Here is a 17531-nt window from a genome sequence, read left to right as displayed (position 1 = left end):
GGATAAATATACACATTCTTGAAACGACGCATCAAGGTATAATATCTACGTTTTCAAAAATAAAAGAAAAATGTTATAATATCTATACCTACAAGGAAATATTTTCTAAATTTGGTGACATCCGTCATCAAGTTCTTAAAAATTATAAGAGCATAAAGATAAAACTATCACAAATTGATTTTTGATGGTGAATATATATATATATATATATATATATATATATATATATATATATATATTAAATTTGTTTATTAATTACAAATTTTTTTTTTTTTTAAATAATGGTCTATTGACATCTATTAAAAAGACCCAATCGAAAGCCATCTTTCGAAATAATCATAATATTCCCTATTTACAAAAATACACGAGAAAAGTCTTCGATATGCATATGAAAAAAGGTTAACTGAATGGATATAATGCAACAACCTGCCACTTTTGTGTTAGAACCGTTACCATTATTAAGCGGATGCTTTACCACTTTTTCCCAATACCTTCTAATAATATAACATAAAGCTTATTAAAAAAAAAAAAAAATCAGAACCATAAAATTCTGTAATACCAAAACTACCCTTAAAATCAATTTTTAAATATACACATATATGATTATAGTTTATTTTTTAAAATATTGAAATATTAATATTACTATTAATTTTTAAATATTTGAAGGATATTTATTATTCTACACATTATTGATTTCTAGATATAATCAAATATTAATTATTATAATTATCCAAATATCATATTCTTTAAATTAAAATCTTTTAATTGGTCATGACTAATAATGTTATATGATATCAACATTTTAACTAAATATATTTTAAGAAAATCCATTATTTTTCCCTCTTCCATATATGTGTTTGTTATTTATATATATTGTTGTTATTGTTATTATTGTAGATAGGTAAATTAAAATTTTAAATAAAATTTAGATTATTTTTATGAAAATTAAAATTTTATTTTTTAATTTTTATTATAAAAGTTAGCAAAATATGAAGTTTGTGGCACCACTAAGGAAAGATCAAGGAAAATCATACTTGCTTTTTTACATATATATATATATATATATATATATATATAATCACCTTCCTTCTTGAATAGATGGTTAATTTTTCAATTATTTATATATACTGTTATTGATATTTTTTACATTTAATTATTTATTGATATGATAGTTTAAATATAAAAATATACCAAAAAATGTAGAAAAAATTTATTATTTAAATAATATTAATTATTTTTTAATCTCTATGAAAATAGAAATAAATTTATATTTATAACACGAGGAGAATATCATAATTTTTTTAGGCTATTTTATAATTTACAATTTTATTTATGAATTTATTAATAAATATGAAAAAGAATTCCTGTATTTACTAACGCAATAGTAAAATAAAATTTTTTACCTCCTGTCAGACGATTTTCTCTCAGGTTGGACGAGCTGCGACAGCAGATGAAAATTGTCTGCCGCAGAGACTATTGGGTGCAAAATTTTACTATTTTTTTAGAATAATAAGAAAAAAAAAAAAAAAAAAGAAAGAAAAAAAATTCTAGCCTTCCTTTTCTTTTCTTCGTGTAATGATAAAAAGACATGAACCTCTCTGTATTACTACTACTTGGTAAACCATTTATATTGTCTTAGTATCTCTCTCACTCGTTCTGCGATATTGTTTTGGAGAGAAGGGCTATGGCTTCTGCCATGAAAATCGTGTTCGCTCTCCTAACCTTTGTTACAGTTGGAATGATCATAGGTACTTTCTCCTCCTATATATATCTTTCTACTTAAACACACACAAAAAAAGCTTTTCTTCTCTTCTAAATTTTGGATTTATTATGGATTCGAACTTGCAAGTTAGGGATCTGATAGTACTTTACATCGTATTTGACTCGTACAGTTTCAAAATCTAATTATTGTATGCATTTTACAAGTTTTAAAAGAAAATTCATATCCTAATTTTTAAGAATGGAAGTTTAAATTTCTAAGTTAATTCAACTGGAAAAGCATAAAATCTAAAGATGAATATTGAAACTGTATCTTCATTGACTATGAAGTTGACTGTGACTTTACTGCTGATAATGAAAATCACATACGATTCATTTCAAGATTTTGATTAGCAAAACAGAATTAAATGGGTCGTTAAGTTTAGGAAATTATGATTTTCACATACTAACCTGCTGCTTAATATTAGCAATATTGATTTTGCTTGTTGTTTGGAATTGCAGGTGCAATGTTTCAGTTAGCATTTATACACAAGTTGGAAGATTCATATGGTGATTTTCCTGGTTCTTTTCATTCAATGTCTTTCAATTTCTTAACATTTTTTTAATTTTTATGCAGCTTATGGTTGCATGTCATGTTTATGTGTCTGTCTTGTTAGTGCCTTTTTCAGTATCTGTTTTATTGGGGAAAATAAATATGATGTAGCTAGCATTGAACAGCAGTATTTGGTGTATGATTATCTTTTAACTCGTGGTCAGAGACAGGAAAAATTTCTTAAAGATCAAAAATATAAAATGATATTGAAGAGATGTGCTGTTGCATTTTTCCATCTTGTACTGGCTTTTCTTGTTTTTGAGGGTTAGCTTGTCTTGGTTTCCATTAATCTTTCTCCCTGTCACTCTCTTTCTCTCTGCTGAAACTTTGGGCCTATACGGCACATGAATATCAGTTTTTAATGTCTTTGATCATTTGTCTCATTTTTCCCTTGACTCGCCTTTTTAATAAGTTTGGCCTCCTTTTTGTTTTTCTGCAGTATAAAAATAATTCTAATGAATTTCATTTTGTGAAATTTTGTGATCGCTTCCTTTCTTCAGCATTTTTGTTTTAAGCTTATTAATGTTTTTCAGATTGAATTCTGTAGTTGTTTTGGAGTTCATGATTTGCAATTCAATTTCCCTTTTCCTTTGCATAATGTTAGCCTTCCATGTCACATTAGTTGATTTATTGCAAGTTCTAATGAGTATGTACATACATGTGGAGTTGTGCATGCACAACTGCAATACATGTTTGCATGTATCTGTTTTTCACATATCATATCAATTGATAATGAAGTGATACATGTCTCCCTTGCATGCTATTGAAAGCAGTATGAATTTTGTGTTTCCTTTGATTGACTTGCGCATGTGAAGCTTCAACCTAGGGTTTTTTTTTTTTTTTTTTTCCTTAATATCTTCAAGGTGTTGAAATTGTGATGAGTAATTGGTGTCCATAGGACAGTCTCTTGAACATCATAGTCACACATATATATTATATCATATTATTCAAAAGTTAAATTTCATCTTTTTATATGCAAACTGAATTGCTTGAGAATAAAAACTAAAACTAACACTGTGGTGTACTTTATTTTGAATCACATCCTTTATAGGCACCGAGTTTCCATCATTTAGAAGACTCCGCAAAATTCAAAATGATGGCTATCTTAAGTTACCCAGAGGTTTGTATGGTTTGCTAATCACTGTTTCTAAATACGCCACTGTGGTAGTTGTCACTTAAGGAATTTCTAATAGAGAAAAAAAAGTGAATAAGATTTCAGCATGCCTGACTATGATTTCGTGGTTGTAAAACCATATTTATCTCGTTGTAGAATTGTTTGGTCTAATATCATATGATGGATTAATTGAAGAAATAGTTCTATATGTTTTGTTTGCAATTTTCTAATTTCGTAAATTTTCAGGCATTATTCATTGGGATAATGACGAAGAAGCAGAAATTTTACGTCTTGGATATGTAAGTCTGCTGTTTTAAGTCTTTGCTTACGCATATGTGTTCTGAAAGGCAGTACAACATAGTAGCAATGTAAATGTCTCTTTGTTAAGATGGAGAGAAAGAAATAATGAAAGAAAATAAATCTGAGGCAAAAAAAAAAAAAAAAAAAAAAAAAAGAAGAACAATTATATTGAATATAAATATCATTAGTTGGGAACATGCTAGATGTTGTTCCTTTGGTGACATTTCATGACATTGAAGGTACTTTATATTATAATACGGGAATGGATCATGGTATTTAAACTAATACTTTCTCATTATATTCCCTTACATGAAATATTTTGTACTTTCTTTTTCATACAATTTTTGTTGAACATCTATAAAAGAGTTTTTCAGTTCTGGGAAGGATTAAGTCCATGTTTGATACTTCACCTGTAGTTGTTTGTACAGGACACTTCATGGCATCCCATTAAGGTAGGTGATTTTTATGGTTTATGTGATGCAGAGTTTACTGTTTCAGGATGGTTGCTTGGCTTTTTTCCCCTTTTTGATGGTTAGAAATGGATGGGGGGAAGGAGGTTGACTCAATTGTAATGAAAACTTTTCTAGTTTGTTTTCCAGCGTTGATTTATTTGGGCTTTTATCACAAATTGTAATAATAGTTGCTGTTATGCATCATAGAAGCTGCTCGCTCCCCCACTCTGCACATGCAAGCAAAATGTCTTTCTTATTTTAAAAATGGAAAATATTTGTTTTCTGAAGTTTCATTGTCAAGTTTGTTTTTATTTGCATTTTGCTATCAGAATACTTATAAAAGCTGTAATCTTGAAGATGGGACTTGTCTTAATTCTTTTTTTTTTTTTTTTTTTTTGTTTTGATTTTCATCATGACATTCATACTCACTTCTTTCGCTGTTGATGTAGGTCAAACCTGAAGTAATTAGCTGGTCGCCACGAATCATTGTATTGCACAACTTTTTGAGCACGGAGGTAACTTTGCCTATATCCTTATATTTAATTATTACTGACCAAAATAAATCACAAAAGAACTTCTCTTGATTGTTACTGCTGAATTTTAAATTTAATTCACTCCATTAAGGAGTAAGTTTCTAGGAACTAGTTCCTCTTAACTTAAAGTCATCACATTCTTATGGCATATGGATATTCACAAAATCTTTTGAACCATTAATCATGAGATGTTTTTACATGTTAGACATATAGGACCAACAATAAGTTAAGAAGGAAAAGAATAAAAATAGAAAGAACAGTGGATTTTCAATGGGTAATGTAATTTGTGCATAATGTTGTGACCATTGCAGGAATGTGACTACCTTAGAGCCATAGCTCTCCCTCGCCTTCAAACTTCCACTGTGGTAGATGCAAAAACAGGGAAGGTATGTCTTACATAATACCTTTGCCTTTTCTGTATTGGTCTACTTTGCACTTTATTTTGCTGTTAGTGAAGCGGCATATACAATTACAGAATCTAGTACTTTGTTTGCTAGTTTGATGCCTTATGGACCTAAAAATCAACTAATTAATTTGTCTATTCTTATACTTTTTTGTTGGTGATGCTTTTACATTTTCTTTTCACATAGATGCTATTACTTCTAATTTTTCTTTTTCTGGTTGCTTGGTTTCATTTGCTTGGACTTAAAATAGATGGACAGTTTCTGCTTTTTAACAGGTTTAAAACTTGTCATTTTTTGCTTTATATAAAAACACATACTGTAGAAAATGTATATGACAAGGTCTGGATTGATCTTCTTTTCTCACACCTCTAAATGCTCAATTTTCCCTGGAAATTTTATTTTTTCAGTATCCTTGAATTAAATTAAGTATCATATACAATGAATGACTGAGCATACGAGATGTATTTGAAGTTGTTTCAAATGACAAAATATAATAGATGAAAGAAAGCCAGAAAAAACTCAAAACAAGAAAATGCAGCACTTATAGATTACCTGCTGATCTTAATAAATGCCAGATAATTTGGAAAAGATAATTAGTAGGGATTAGCATCTACGAAATTCAGCCAAGAGGTGAGTGCAAAGTGAAGGATTTGGGGCTAAAAATTTAATTATTGACAAAACAAGAGAAATTCAATACTGAAGATTTTTATTCCACAAGACAGAAGAAGGCTAGTATCACTACAAAAAATTTTCATAACTGGCTGTGTCATCAACTTAAATTATTTTTGGAACTGGAGTCAAATAATGACAAGTTTGATCCAAATTTCCATTTTTTATGTCAGCATTACATTTCCTGTTTCTTATATTTTCATCAATGCAACTTTAAATGATAATAAATCTGCTACATCTCTGTTTTCAGGGAATAAAGAGTAATGTAAGGACAAGCTCTGGTATGTTTCTGAGTCTTGAAGAGAGAAAATATCCTATGGTACAGGTTAGTTCATTGTGTCGCATAATCGATTCATCTTCAGTGACTCGATCATTGATTGTCATTCTTCTCTGGGCTACTCTTGAAAATTTGGATGATTTTTAATAGTAGACTTGTACCTGTATCATGTGTGTGTCTTTTGTGCGCATGTGAAATGTTTCCTCTCCTTATTCATATGAATTTTTCCTCATCCTTTGCTTTCTATTGTTTCATTTTCCCTCCCTGCACAACCAGGCAATTGAAAAAAGGATATCTGTGTATTCTCAAGTTCCAGTAGAGAATGGGGAGCTCATCCAAGTTTTAAGGTGGGGATCCAAATTATTTACCAGTAAAGCATTGTTCACAAAAGGGGAAAACTAATATATTTCAATCAAGGCTAACATCTGCTGCAGCACAGGTATGAAAAGCATCAGTTTTACAAGCCCCATCATGACTACTTTTCTGACGCGGTGAGTCATTTAACCTTCCCCTTTTTGAATTATGATATGTGTGCTACTGCATTTAGCACTGTTCTATAAGTTGCCTTATTTTAACAATCTTCTGATATGGGATTGTCCTCTTTCTTCATTTAATTTTTCCTATTTTTTTCTTTCCTTTATAGTTTAACTTGAAGCGAGGTGGTCAGCGTGTAGCAACCATACTGATGTACTTGAGTGATGATGTTGAAGGGGGAGAAACATATTTTCCTATGGTAATTTTTTAATTCATGATTATGGTGGGATAATTCCTTGTACTTAAAGTTTAACTATTTCTGAACTTTTGCTTCACGTGACTCTTATTTTCTAGTTGTTGAAGGTGCTTTAAAATTTCCAGCAAAACACAAGCTTTAAAATTTCATATTCACATGGGAGTTTAATCTGCGGGTGATTGCAGGCTGGTACAGGCGAATGCAGCTGTGGTGGGAAGGTTGTGAAAGGATTGTCTGTAAAGCCAATTAAAGGAGATGCAGTGCTTTTCTGGAGCATGGTTTATTTTCTAATCACTTATTAAATCTCATAATGTGATCATGCATACGCCTCTGAAACTCATTTTTTGAACAGCTTATAACATAGTGAAACGCCCTCATGGTATTTTCTCTTTGATTTGATTTCCTATTGCAAATCATATTTGTTTCAAAAAATTTTGGTCTCTACTGTTCAAAATTGTGGTCCATATACTACCATTACTGAAAGATGCTAGACTTTGAGACAATGAAGTGTTTCAAAATTGAACAATTTAGGGACTAAAATGCAGTCTAATTTAAAATTCAGTCCTTAGCAAATCTCAGGGGAAAAGTTGCTAATTTAGAAAGAGCAAGTATAAAAGTATATGTTAAGACAAAAATGACCTCAAGGGATATTTTGTAATTAATAATCCAAAAATTTACTATTAGTCGCCATAGAAATCATTATGATGCTTGGTCTTGCATGGTAAAAATTTCTCGATAGGAGTTTATCTGATTCTAAATCTTTTGTCTTGGTTATTTCAGGGACTAGATGGACAGTCGGATCCGAACAGCTTACATGGAGGATGTGAGGTTCTGGCAGGCGAAAAGTGGTCTGCTACAAAATGGATGAGGCAAAGACCTTCATCTTAAGTAACTTACTTCACCTTGAAGACTATGGAAAAGGTGCTTCCTTTATAGCAATCACCTGATATACAAACATCTAGATACAAAAAGATTAGAGAATGTGAACTAGTACTAATTTGAAATAAATTAGTTACGAAATAGAAGATTAGTTTTAGTTTCTAAATCCCAATTCAGTTTTTTAGTTTATGAAAATAGAGTCAATCAAAATCCTAGGGAAGAATTGTCCTGGAACAAAGATTTCTCTGTCACTCCAGTTCTTGTCTCTCTTTTTTTTTCTTATGGTTGGCTGCTGAAAGTTCATATCAATGATTGATGTGAAAATATTTGTAGAGGTTATCTAATTGGTTAAAAAGTTAAATTAAATCCTCGGACAAATGTCGTCGGTTCAAAAAAAATCCATGAACGGATCATGGATCAACCCTCCAAAATCATCTAAAATTGAATTAAACTGAATCGAATCAAAATACAGATCAAACAAACCGAAAGGAGGTGTTCAGGTTTATGGTAGTTTTAGGAATTTCAGCAACTAAAATCAAGTCACTTGCCTTTTTGGTTGCATGTTGTCCTCTCTTCTATATAATATCTTCTAGACTTCTAATGAAAGAAGAAGGTTCCTTCTTGTGGTCTCTCCAATATTACTATGTACCACAATATATTTACATTAATATTCGAATCTGAGCTTCAACAAGTTGAGAAAGTGGAGGTGGAATGAAGGGGTGATAGAACGAAAATTATTACGAATAAAAAGAGGAAAAAATTTGTTGTTAGTTCTATCCCTGAAATACGATATTCTCGTTTTAAAGTTCGTGACTACAACTAATTTTTATAAATGATTTTCATATAACGACCCTTTAATTTTAAATAAATCATCTATTAAATTTAAATATATTTTACCACTTCAATCGCGGATTATTATTTCGTTCAATATTCAAAATTTAATTACCAAGATGGAAATTAGAAAGTAAACGTAGCTTGCTTGTGAATTTAGCTAAACCCTACAATCATCGCGATAATTAAGACTTATAATATATGTATCAATAATTGCTGCAATATTTATAAAGAGACAAAGATGGCAGTAACATCATTATTTTGTAAAGTAAGAACGAACTTACATGAAACAGTAACGAGATAGATAGGAACAGGACACAGTACTAATCCATATGCATGAAAAACAAAGAACAATAATATCAAAATAAAGAGAATAGAAAACAAGAGATAACAATTTCCAAAGTGGATCAAGCTTTATTCAATCCATAAATCTATCTTCAGTTATATAATTTTTGTCTCTTTCTTTCATCCCCTCGATCCTTTTAGGATAAGCTGAGATGATGATACTTTTGTTGGATCTTTGTCTAGCAAGGGGCACGGTGAGGAAGCCTACACTTTTCTGGGAGCTTCAAGGCAAGCTTTGGGTCAATCCCAAGAGAAGGAAGCAAAGTGGAATTTTTGTAGGAGCAAAGACAACGCAAGTCAGCATGAGAAAGCGCAGAGCAACAGGCACTAGTAGGCGGTGCAGGGTTTGGAGGAGTAACGGCTGGCCTGCATGACGTTAGCCCAGAGATGGACACGTTACATATGCTTTGGCCATTGATGCTGCTGCTAAAAATGCCAGCAACCATTACTAGCATAATAACTAACAGCTTTTGGACTCTCTCCATTATTTTGCTTTTCCAATTGGTTTGTTTTGCTATAAATATGAGCGGAGTGGGTATTTGGATGGGTTTTGGAGTGTGTTTATATAGGAAAAGTAAGGATGGAATGGAAATGGCCCGTGAAGCTAAATTGGCAGCATATGGTATAAGAGGAAGGAGACTGTGAAGTCACGAGGAGCTATCCAATCGCATCATATGTCTTGCTTTTGTCTGACGACTTTATGTGCATGCATGGCGGCCATACATATATGTAATGTTATGTTATATGAGGGCCCGACTGTAATTTTTTATTTTCCGCCGACAGTCGCGCCAGAATTTAACAATCAATGGCGTTCTGAATTTTGTTGGTGCACTTAAATCACTTTTATAAGTAGAGACAAACTCTAGTCCTATCAACCAACAACTCATTGGTTGATAAGACTTTTTTATATGATCATTCGTTATTATTTTAATTTAATATTTTTTTTTTAAAAATTAGTATTAAATTTAGAGTAATATAATTAATTTATTCAATAATTTATTGTAATTTAGACAAATTTAATAATTTTTTTAAAGAATATAAAATTTTAAACGCTACAAGTATTATGAAATAAAAATAGTATATAATATATATCATCTGAAAGCACAAAAAATTTTTATAATCTGCTCGACGAGATTTCCCTTCTTAATTATATAAAAAGAAAACTTTGATTATATAAGTAATTATGTAGACTAGGAGTATAATGGAAATAGAGAAGGCGGCTAATGATAATAATAATAACAAAAATGTAATGGTCAAAGAAACGTAATTTGACTTTGGATTCACATATTTTACGATGGAATAAGCCTATTGCCTAAGGGTCTCTTCAACATAGGTTAGAAAGTTCAAATCTCTAGTTACAATTCCTAACTTCAATACAGACTAGTTGTCAATTAGTTGTATTCTGATTGATTTTCGGTCTGGAGTCTGATTGATTCAATTATAAATTATTTTATTTATTTAATTATAATTCAATATCAAAATACTAAAAAAAAGAAAAAAAAATTTAATAACTACTACCCATATCTCTTTTGGATAAAAGGTTGTTTACAAGAGCATCAAATGCTTTGAGAGAAGACCCTTTCTCTTCTCCATCCTCTTTCATTGCTGCCCTTATCAACTTCCCAATCTCCATAGCTTTCTTTCTCATGTCATCCCCTTCACCATTCTTATCCATTACTAAATCTATCACCTTCTTTACTTCCTTCCAAGTTATAGTACTTTCAAGTCCTCTTGTCAACTCTACACCAACACCCATTTCCTCTGCAAGCATTTTTAAATTATATGCTTGTTCAGCTGCCAATGGCCATCCTATGATAGGCACACCTTGACTTAAACTCTCTGTTACTGAATTCCAGCCACAATGGCTCAGAAAGGCTCCAGTTGATTTATGTGACAAAATCTCCAATTGGGGTGCCCAATTTCTTACTAATAATCCTCTTTTAGTATCTCTAACTCTCTCTTCAAATCCCTCCGGTAACCATTCTGGTTTAAATGCAGTTCTTCTGTCAAAACCAGTAGGTGGCCTGATAACCCAGATGAATGGTTTCTTGCTTTCTTCTAAACCAATTGCTAATTCCATCATTTGAGATGGACTAATAGTATTTTGCGAACCGAATGAAATGTAAAGAACCGAATCTTGGTTATGCATATCAAGCCATTCTAAGCAACTCTCTGTAGCTATCTCTGGTTTCTTACCGTTGCGTTGAAAGCTTATACTTGACTGTGAAGGTAATGGTGATACTCCGCCATTAAGGACTGAAGGTGGAAGGAGAGGACCAATAGACCAAACAGGAATCTGAACATATTTCCTTAATAAATCCAATCCTAAAACCTCAATTTCCTCAACTGTATTGCATAATAACCCAAAAGACTTTAAAGAAAGTGAGATTTGTTTCTGCATAAAATTCGACCATAGGTCCGTTCCATCAGCATTTCTTATAAAACGATGCAACTGAGTTATTTCAAACCGGTACCGTTCCGGAAAACCCGGAACATGAAACTTATCGGAATTAGCTTTCCGGTGAGGAAGATTAAGCCAGAGAGAAATATAAGCTAAGGTGCCATAAGCGCCACCAGTAGAAAAGCTTATATTAATCGTTCCTACACTATTAGCTACATTATTAGCCCATCCAAAGAATATATCTGATATTAAACAAAGTGGAGGCTTACCTTCTTTAGATATAATATCTAATAGAAGATCTCGAACTGGGTTCTCAAGGGTTGGTGATGATGCGAAAAATTTTCCAATGAGGTCTAAAGACAAGTTTTCAGAGTTCTCTGTGTCGGCTGGAAGGCCATGATCGGCAGCGGAGAAAGGAAGTTCGACAAGACGGATTTTGTCACTGCGGGCGATCATGGTTGAACGGAGATATCGAATGTTAAACGGGGTGTTGGCTATGGTTATAATGAAACCTGTTCTTTGGTGGATTTGTCTTGCTAAAGCAAGAAATGGTATTAGATGGCCATGAGCCATGAAAGGTAGCATCACAATGTGTTCTTTAGATGTCATGTTGGGGCTTAGGGTTAAGATCTTGGTGCTATGAACTGAATGTGTGAGAAGAATGGTTTCTTTGTTCTTGTTAATTCTTTTATAGTCCTCTCTGATAGCAACTATTTGATTAGAGGTTTTTTGTTCTCTCGTCTTTATATAGCATCGTTATATTGATATATTGGAACATATTTTCTTGATAGTCCTTTAATAAGAATTATTTGGTTATTTCTTGATATTTGTGAGGTTTTCTCGTCTTTGTTTAGTATTATTTTTTCTTTTTTAGATTTGATATTCCCATATTCGGACATATTTTTTTGATAGTCCTATAATAAGATTTATGAGATTTTTTAATTCTCTCGTCTTTATTTAGTATTGTTTCTTTTTTTTCTAATGGAGTCCTCTAATAAGAATTATTTGGTTATCTCTTGACATTTGAGAGGATTTCAATTATCTTTTCTTTATTTAGTATCGTTTTATTTGTTATACTAAAAAAATCGTAATGTATAATCCTCATCGGATTAAATGCTAATTTGAGATGTTAGTTTAATTTAGGCGAATCACACGTCGGTTAAGTACAAAGTGAAAGTAATATATATAAGAGTGAACAAATTTTATACTAGTAAGAGATTTTGTAGACGTTTGGATGAAATAATAAATACACAGTACATATTTTAGATTATTGTTTTCTTTAAATAAATCACTAAATTAAAATACTTGTGTAAATGAGAAAACTTGAATATAAATATTTTATATATTTCAAAGTAAGGAAATCAAATAAATCACATGTTGTTGGCTATATTGCTTTCTTATCAAACTATTTTTCTTTTATAATATCTTATGCTGGACTACGCTCGAACTCTGTGTCACTCAAAACACTCAAGCAAGAAGCACCAGTACTTACCATTGGGCTATAGATTAATCCTCGAGTAAGTGTTAATGAATACGACAATGTTAGGTGGCAATAATTAAATCTCTTATATAGCTATAAAAAGGAAAGCGACAAGTCGTTAGCTGGCATTTGTTCCCCAACACACTCTAATTCCATGAACGACGTGGAAAGTTGCCATTCACTACTTTCAACCTAAAACGGTGGGCATTAAGTGTGAGTAGGCGGTGGGCGGTTCATCCTGCATTTCCTCGGTAGGAGTAAATGCCAACGTTCGCCATCCTGATTACGTCATCCTGATTAGGTTAATAGTGAAATGTTTATATAGTTAATAGTTATTATATTTAAGAATAAGAATCAATCACTAAACTAAATATTTATTTTATATTGTAAAAAAAAAAAAAAAGTGATTCGAATCCTAAGAATCTCATTCTTCTCCAAACAATTTTTTTTTTTTGAAGTATATAAAAAGAAGAAAAAGAGTAACAATGACGAAGCAAACTTTGTTTTGATGTTCCATTAAAGAGTCGTGCCATGTTGCTCCATCACATCAATATATCAATGATGGTAGTTTAAAGTTTAAAGACGGTTGTTTGTTTTGTCTCATCAAATATGTTTTGGAATTTTTTTTTTTTTTATCAATTAGTTGTCAATTTGTATTTTTATATATATGGTATTCTAAATTATATTTTAATACCATAAAAAATAATAAATTTTATTTTATAAAATACTATGCCCTTAACCATTTTGCAAAACATTTAAAAAAAAATAGCATATTTTCTAAAAAAAAAAAAAACAAGTGCATTCAAAATTTTTAAAAATAAGTCGACCAAGTATTTTAGTATGTGAAGCTCAATGCGAATTGGGCCGAGTCTGCGTGGATTTTATCTCTATCTATAGCTTTTCAGTCCAAGCTGAACCCATTATAATAATATTGTCTATAAATTGTTTTTTTTTTTTTACTTAATAATATTTTTTCTGTTTCATATCTATTAAGCAAGCAGAAAATGTAATGTTTGGTTAGACATAATAAAAGGCAATTTAAATAGATTAGTCCTTAGTATAATGCAAACAATAAAACCAATTTACAAAGTAAAAGAAATTGAAACGTATTTTGAAAACCATAAATTAATTAATTTTCTATTTTTATGTAGAAAACAAAATTCAGGTATTTATAAAGTATTATTTCTTATTCGCTACTTTTATTCCATATAATATGATAATTTGAGAATGTATTTAATATATATATATATATATATATACACACACACACATTGTTATCCTTGTCTATTGTTTAATGTTCTTCTTCATCACACCATAGAAATAAACTGATTGAAACTGAACTTTCAAAACAAAAAAGAAATGTTTAAGTATAATAAATACTTAGCCACGCTAATTAATCCAAATAGACATAATCAACATCCCTTGACATGAAAGATAATTAGTTACCACCGAACGGTGATTGAGTGCTAAAGATGATAATGACCACAAGATATAATTAATTATAATTAATCTTACAGTTTTACCTGCCTTCCAATAGAACATCATAAAAGTAATATAGATAATCCAAGAGATTGTCTAGGGGTGTAGATGAGCTAAGTTGACTACCAAGCTGTTTGATATCGGCTCAAAAAAATTTGAAAAAGTTCGGCTCGAATTGAGATCGAGCCTAATGATGTTTAGCTCCAAAATTCGTTGATCTTTATCGAGTCTTGTCAAACTTTTATATATAAATAAATATAATATTTATTTTACAATTATTCAAGCCTTGAGTCTTGAGCCAAGCCTAAATTTAAAATTTTTTGAGTTGAGTCTCAACCTAATTAATATTTTTAGGCTCTTTTAATTTCGATCTAAGCTTTGCACCTGGCAGTTTTAAGTACGGCTCGGCTTGTTTACACTCCTAATCTATATTACTTATATTTTTTTTTTTAAGAAAAAAAAAAAGAAATATACTAAAGACATTTTAAAAGTTCGACCAACAATAATTTTTAAGATAGTATTTATATTGTTTGATAATCTAAGGATTATACTACTAATTAGAGGTTTCGCGATTGAATTATAAAATATTGCTACTCTAGACATTTTACTAATCGCTAATAAAACAAATGACAACTACTAAAATAGTTAATATTGTTAACAACACTCTCAACCTAGCTAATAAATATGAACATACACATTTATAGAAGATAGACAAATTTAATATTAGCTTCACAAGTAATATACTAACCAGCAAATTGAAAATGGTGAATATGGTAAAAGATAAAGCCTCTGGTCATTCACCCTTGAAATAATCAGCGTTATTAGGGAAAGAAATATACAAAGGGTCCACCATGTGCAACATGCCATTCTCTTATGCTTGTCCAAGCAAACATTCTTTTTTAGACTTCCAAAGTAGACAAAATAGAAAAAAAAAGAAAGAGTTTCCTTGTTTTCTGCTGATTTCCGGTTAGTATTTTTGTGTGTCAAAAAGCGAACTTGGTTTCAATTCCTCATATAGAGCCCTGCTAAACCCAGTTATATGAATTTTGAACTCAAACAATCGCATATCTTAGTGATATTTATATATATATGCAAGAAGTTCTATGGTATAAAATGATGTATTTTCTTGGACTATCATAAATTTTTAAAACAAATGGGTTTTCAAAACTGAAATTCACGTCCTGCAATGTTACAGTTGAGTTCAAACATATGATTTCTTAAAGTTAAAGATTCGATCCATGAAAAAAAAAAAAAAAAAAAAAACTTATATAGAAAGAAATAATTATGAACTCTAAAACGAACTCGAGCTTAATCTATTGAATAAAGAGTAAACAACCTGAAGAGTATGGTTGGCTCTAGTTACATAATGTCCAAAAATATTTATGATGATAGGTAAAATATTATTCTTGAGCATTGAAAGAAGGGAGGAATTGAATTGGAACTATACCCAGATGGTATATAGACTAAGCTTCTATTGTACCTGCAATAGGTAAAGTATCTAACTGTATAATCTATAGAGTGCATGCAAATGTTTCAAAACTGTGAAGTTTAAATAAAAAAAAATAGAATTGACACAAACACAAAAACTATTTTTGATGAATCTATTGAAGTTCAATATTGTAGCTAGCTATTTATGGGGGGTTTTTTTTATTAACTTATTACCAATATTGCCAACTGTAACTAATTAACTAACTCCTACATTTCTTAGATCTTCCAAATTTCACTTTTATCTTCAACTTTGATACGACTTGAGCTAATAGAACTGACTTTCAATTTCCCATCTCAAAAAATTAGAGATTCCAATCATGATAAACGTTTTCTTACAAGGATTCCCCATATACTAAGAAAAACAATGGTGGTCTCTGTTATGTGTACACCAACCTGCATCACAATTATCATCAGAGAATCTATATGTAGAAATAATACAAATAGGATTAGATCTGTCAGAGTATCTATGTACAATACAAAACAGAAATATATATATATTGTTGGGTTTAAGTTGACTGATCTAAACAAGTGTATATTCATATTTATGTATAGATTGACACTCACCAGTTACCACCCCTAATCTTGATCTTTACTTCCTCTGTATAAACCGGTGTTTTCTCTTTTTTATTCTTGTTTTATCGTTGTATATATTATAAGTTGTATTTGAATTACCGTTTGGAACAATGATCCACAATATTTTGCATCACTTCAACCTGAGTTTGAAGACATTCCATGTAATGTGCAGTTTCCTCCAATAACCCACAAATATCCATGGCCGCCCCACCAGGAACAAGCTTTCGAAGCATATCGGTCTTGCTAATTTCTCTTGTGACCTTATTATTGCTTTTGGTAACCCTTTTCTTTTTCTTTAATCCCATCTTTCTATTCTTCAAAATTCCACGAAACCTGGCCCGGTTTCTTACCTTCAAAAGAAAAGCTCGACTCCAAGCTCTTCTCGATCCAACTGCACGAGCCATTGATGAATAAGCAGCAATCTTTATTCTACGGCTCCGTCTACGGATTTCCCCATCACTAACTGGGCCAATTCTGTTACCAGTTCTTATCTTGGAGAGGGATATAAGAAATCCACGAGCAAATCTTGTTTTAGTATTGGATTTGGAACTCATACCTGCAATAGAGAGAAGAAACTAGGGTTTTGAAGAGGAAATGAAAAGGAGAGTGAAGAGACAGAGAGATATATAGATATGGTTTTGTGTTAGTAATGGTATCCTAGTACCAACTAACTCTGACACAAGTCACTTTTTGGACATGAGTAATGGAACAAGGACAAATAAGAATTTGGAGAAGTTAGGATTTTCTTCTGACACAAAGAGGGACCTCCTGCTTGCAAGGACAAAAGCCAAATTTCATATCACAAAGCTATAATAAGCTCCAAGAACCTAAAATTAAGAGAGAGATGGAGAGGGAGGGAGTTTTCTCGTGGCTAATAGGAATACAAGTATTATGATTCTTGAAGGGTGAGAGAGAGAGAGAGAGAGAGAGAGACGAGATTGAAAACATGGAAGGAATATAATTTAGATGAGAGTGGTAGGGATTGAATTTGGACGGCTAGAGAGAATTTTAGAACTTTTAGGACCAAAAGGAATTATTATTTATTTATTTTCATAGGCTTAATGTATATACCATCCGTTTAACGGTACGAAAAAAACTTACTTAGATCGAGCTCATAACCCTACTTATCGACCAAACAAATGAGATAAATGATTTTGTAAAAAACGTTCTGATTTTTAAGTATACGGTCAGAATTACCATCATTTCAATAAAAATCCTTAATTGTATTGATTTGGTCTATAAATGGAACTATGAACTCAGTCTAG

At 31.2% G+C, this 17531-nt stretch overlaps 4 protein-coding genes across 5 annotated transcripts; 1 reads left to right on the top strand and 3 right to left on the bottom strand.

The window, feature by feature from the left end:
* Positions 1-1588: 1588 nt before the first annotated feature.
* On the top strand, positions 1589-7978 carry LOC105629303 (prolyl 4-hydroxylase 1). 2 transcript variants are annotated; one of them, XM_012210868.3, is made up of 12 exons: positions 1591-1748; positions 2221-2268; positions 3363-3431; positions 3672-3724; positions 4627-4692; positions 5022-5096; positions 6034-6108; positions 6337-6407; positions 6500-6551; positions 6704-6793; positions 6976-7068; positions 7571-7978. In XM_012210868.3, the coding sequence occupies exons 1-12, from the start codon at positions 1685-1687 to the stop codon at positions 7676-7678; spliced, it is 864 nt and encodes a 287-aa protein (XP_012066258.1). In that variant the 5' UTR covers positions 1591-1684; the 3' UTR covers positions 7679-7978. The 2 variants fall into 2 exon arrangements, with proteins under 2 accessions (XP_020533116.1, XP_012066258.1); XM_020677457.3 differs by lacking the exon at positions 3363-3431 and having other exon boundaries at positions 1589-1748.
* A 764-nt stretch (positions 7979-8742) lies between these two features.
* LOC105629304 (putative lipid-transfer protein DIR1) lies at positions 8743-9406 on the bottom strand. The gene has a single exon (XM_012210869.4). The coding sequence runs from the start codon at positions 9328-9330 to the stop codon at positions 9025-9027; it is 306 nt and encodes a 101-aa protein (XP_012066259.1). The 5' UTR covers positions 9331-9406; the 3' UTR covers positions 8743-9024.
* An 868-nt stretch (positions 9407-10274) lies between these two features.
* On the bottom strand, positions 10275-12034 carry LOC105629305 (UDP-glycosyltransferase 92A1). Its single transcript, XM_012210870.4, has one exon. The coding sequence runs from the start codon at positions 11853-11855 to the stop codon at positions 10350-10352; it is 1506 nt and encodes a 501-aa protein (XP_012066260.1). The 5' UTR covers positions 11856-12034; the 3' UTR covers positions 10275-10349.
* A 3977-nt stretch (positions 12035-16011) lies between these two features.
* IBH1 (ILI1 binding bHLH 1) lies at positions 16012-17256 on the bottom strand. Its single transcript, XM_012210871.4, has one exon. It carries the CDS (start codon positions 16818-16820, stop codon positions 16362-16364), a length of 459 nt encoding a protein of 152 aa, XP_012066261.1. The 5' UTR covers positions 16821-17256; the 3' UTR covers positions 16012-16361.
* Between the last annotated feature and the right edge of the window lie 275 nt (positions 17257-17531).

Source organism: Jatropha curcas, chromosome 1 (genome assembly GCF_041381405.1).
Source record: "Jatropha curcas cultivar XTBG-Jc1 chromosome 1, XTBG_Jcur_1.0, whole genome shotgun sequence".
NCBI classification, from domain to species: domain Eukaryota; kingdom Viridiplantae; phylum Streptophyta; class Magnoliopsida; order Malpighiales; family Euphorbiaceae; genus Jatropha; species Jatropha curcas.
This window is presented reverse-complemented; position numbering and strand designations above follow the sequence as displayed.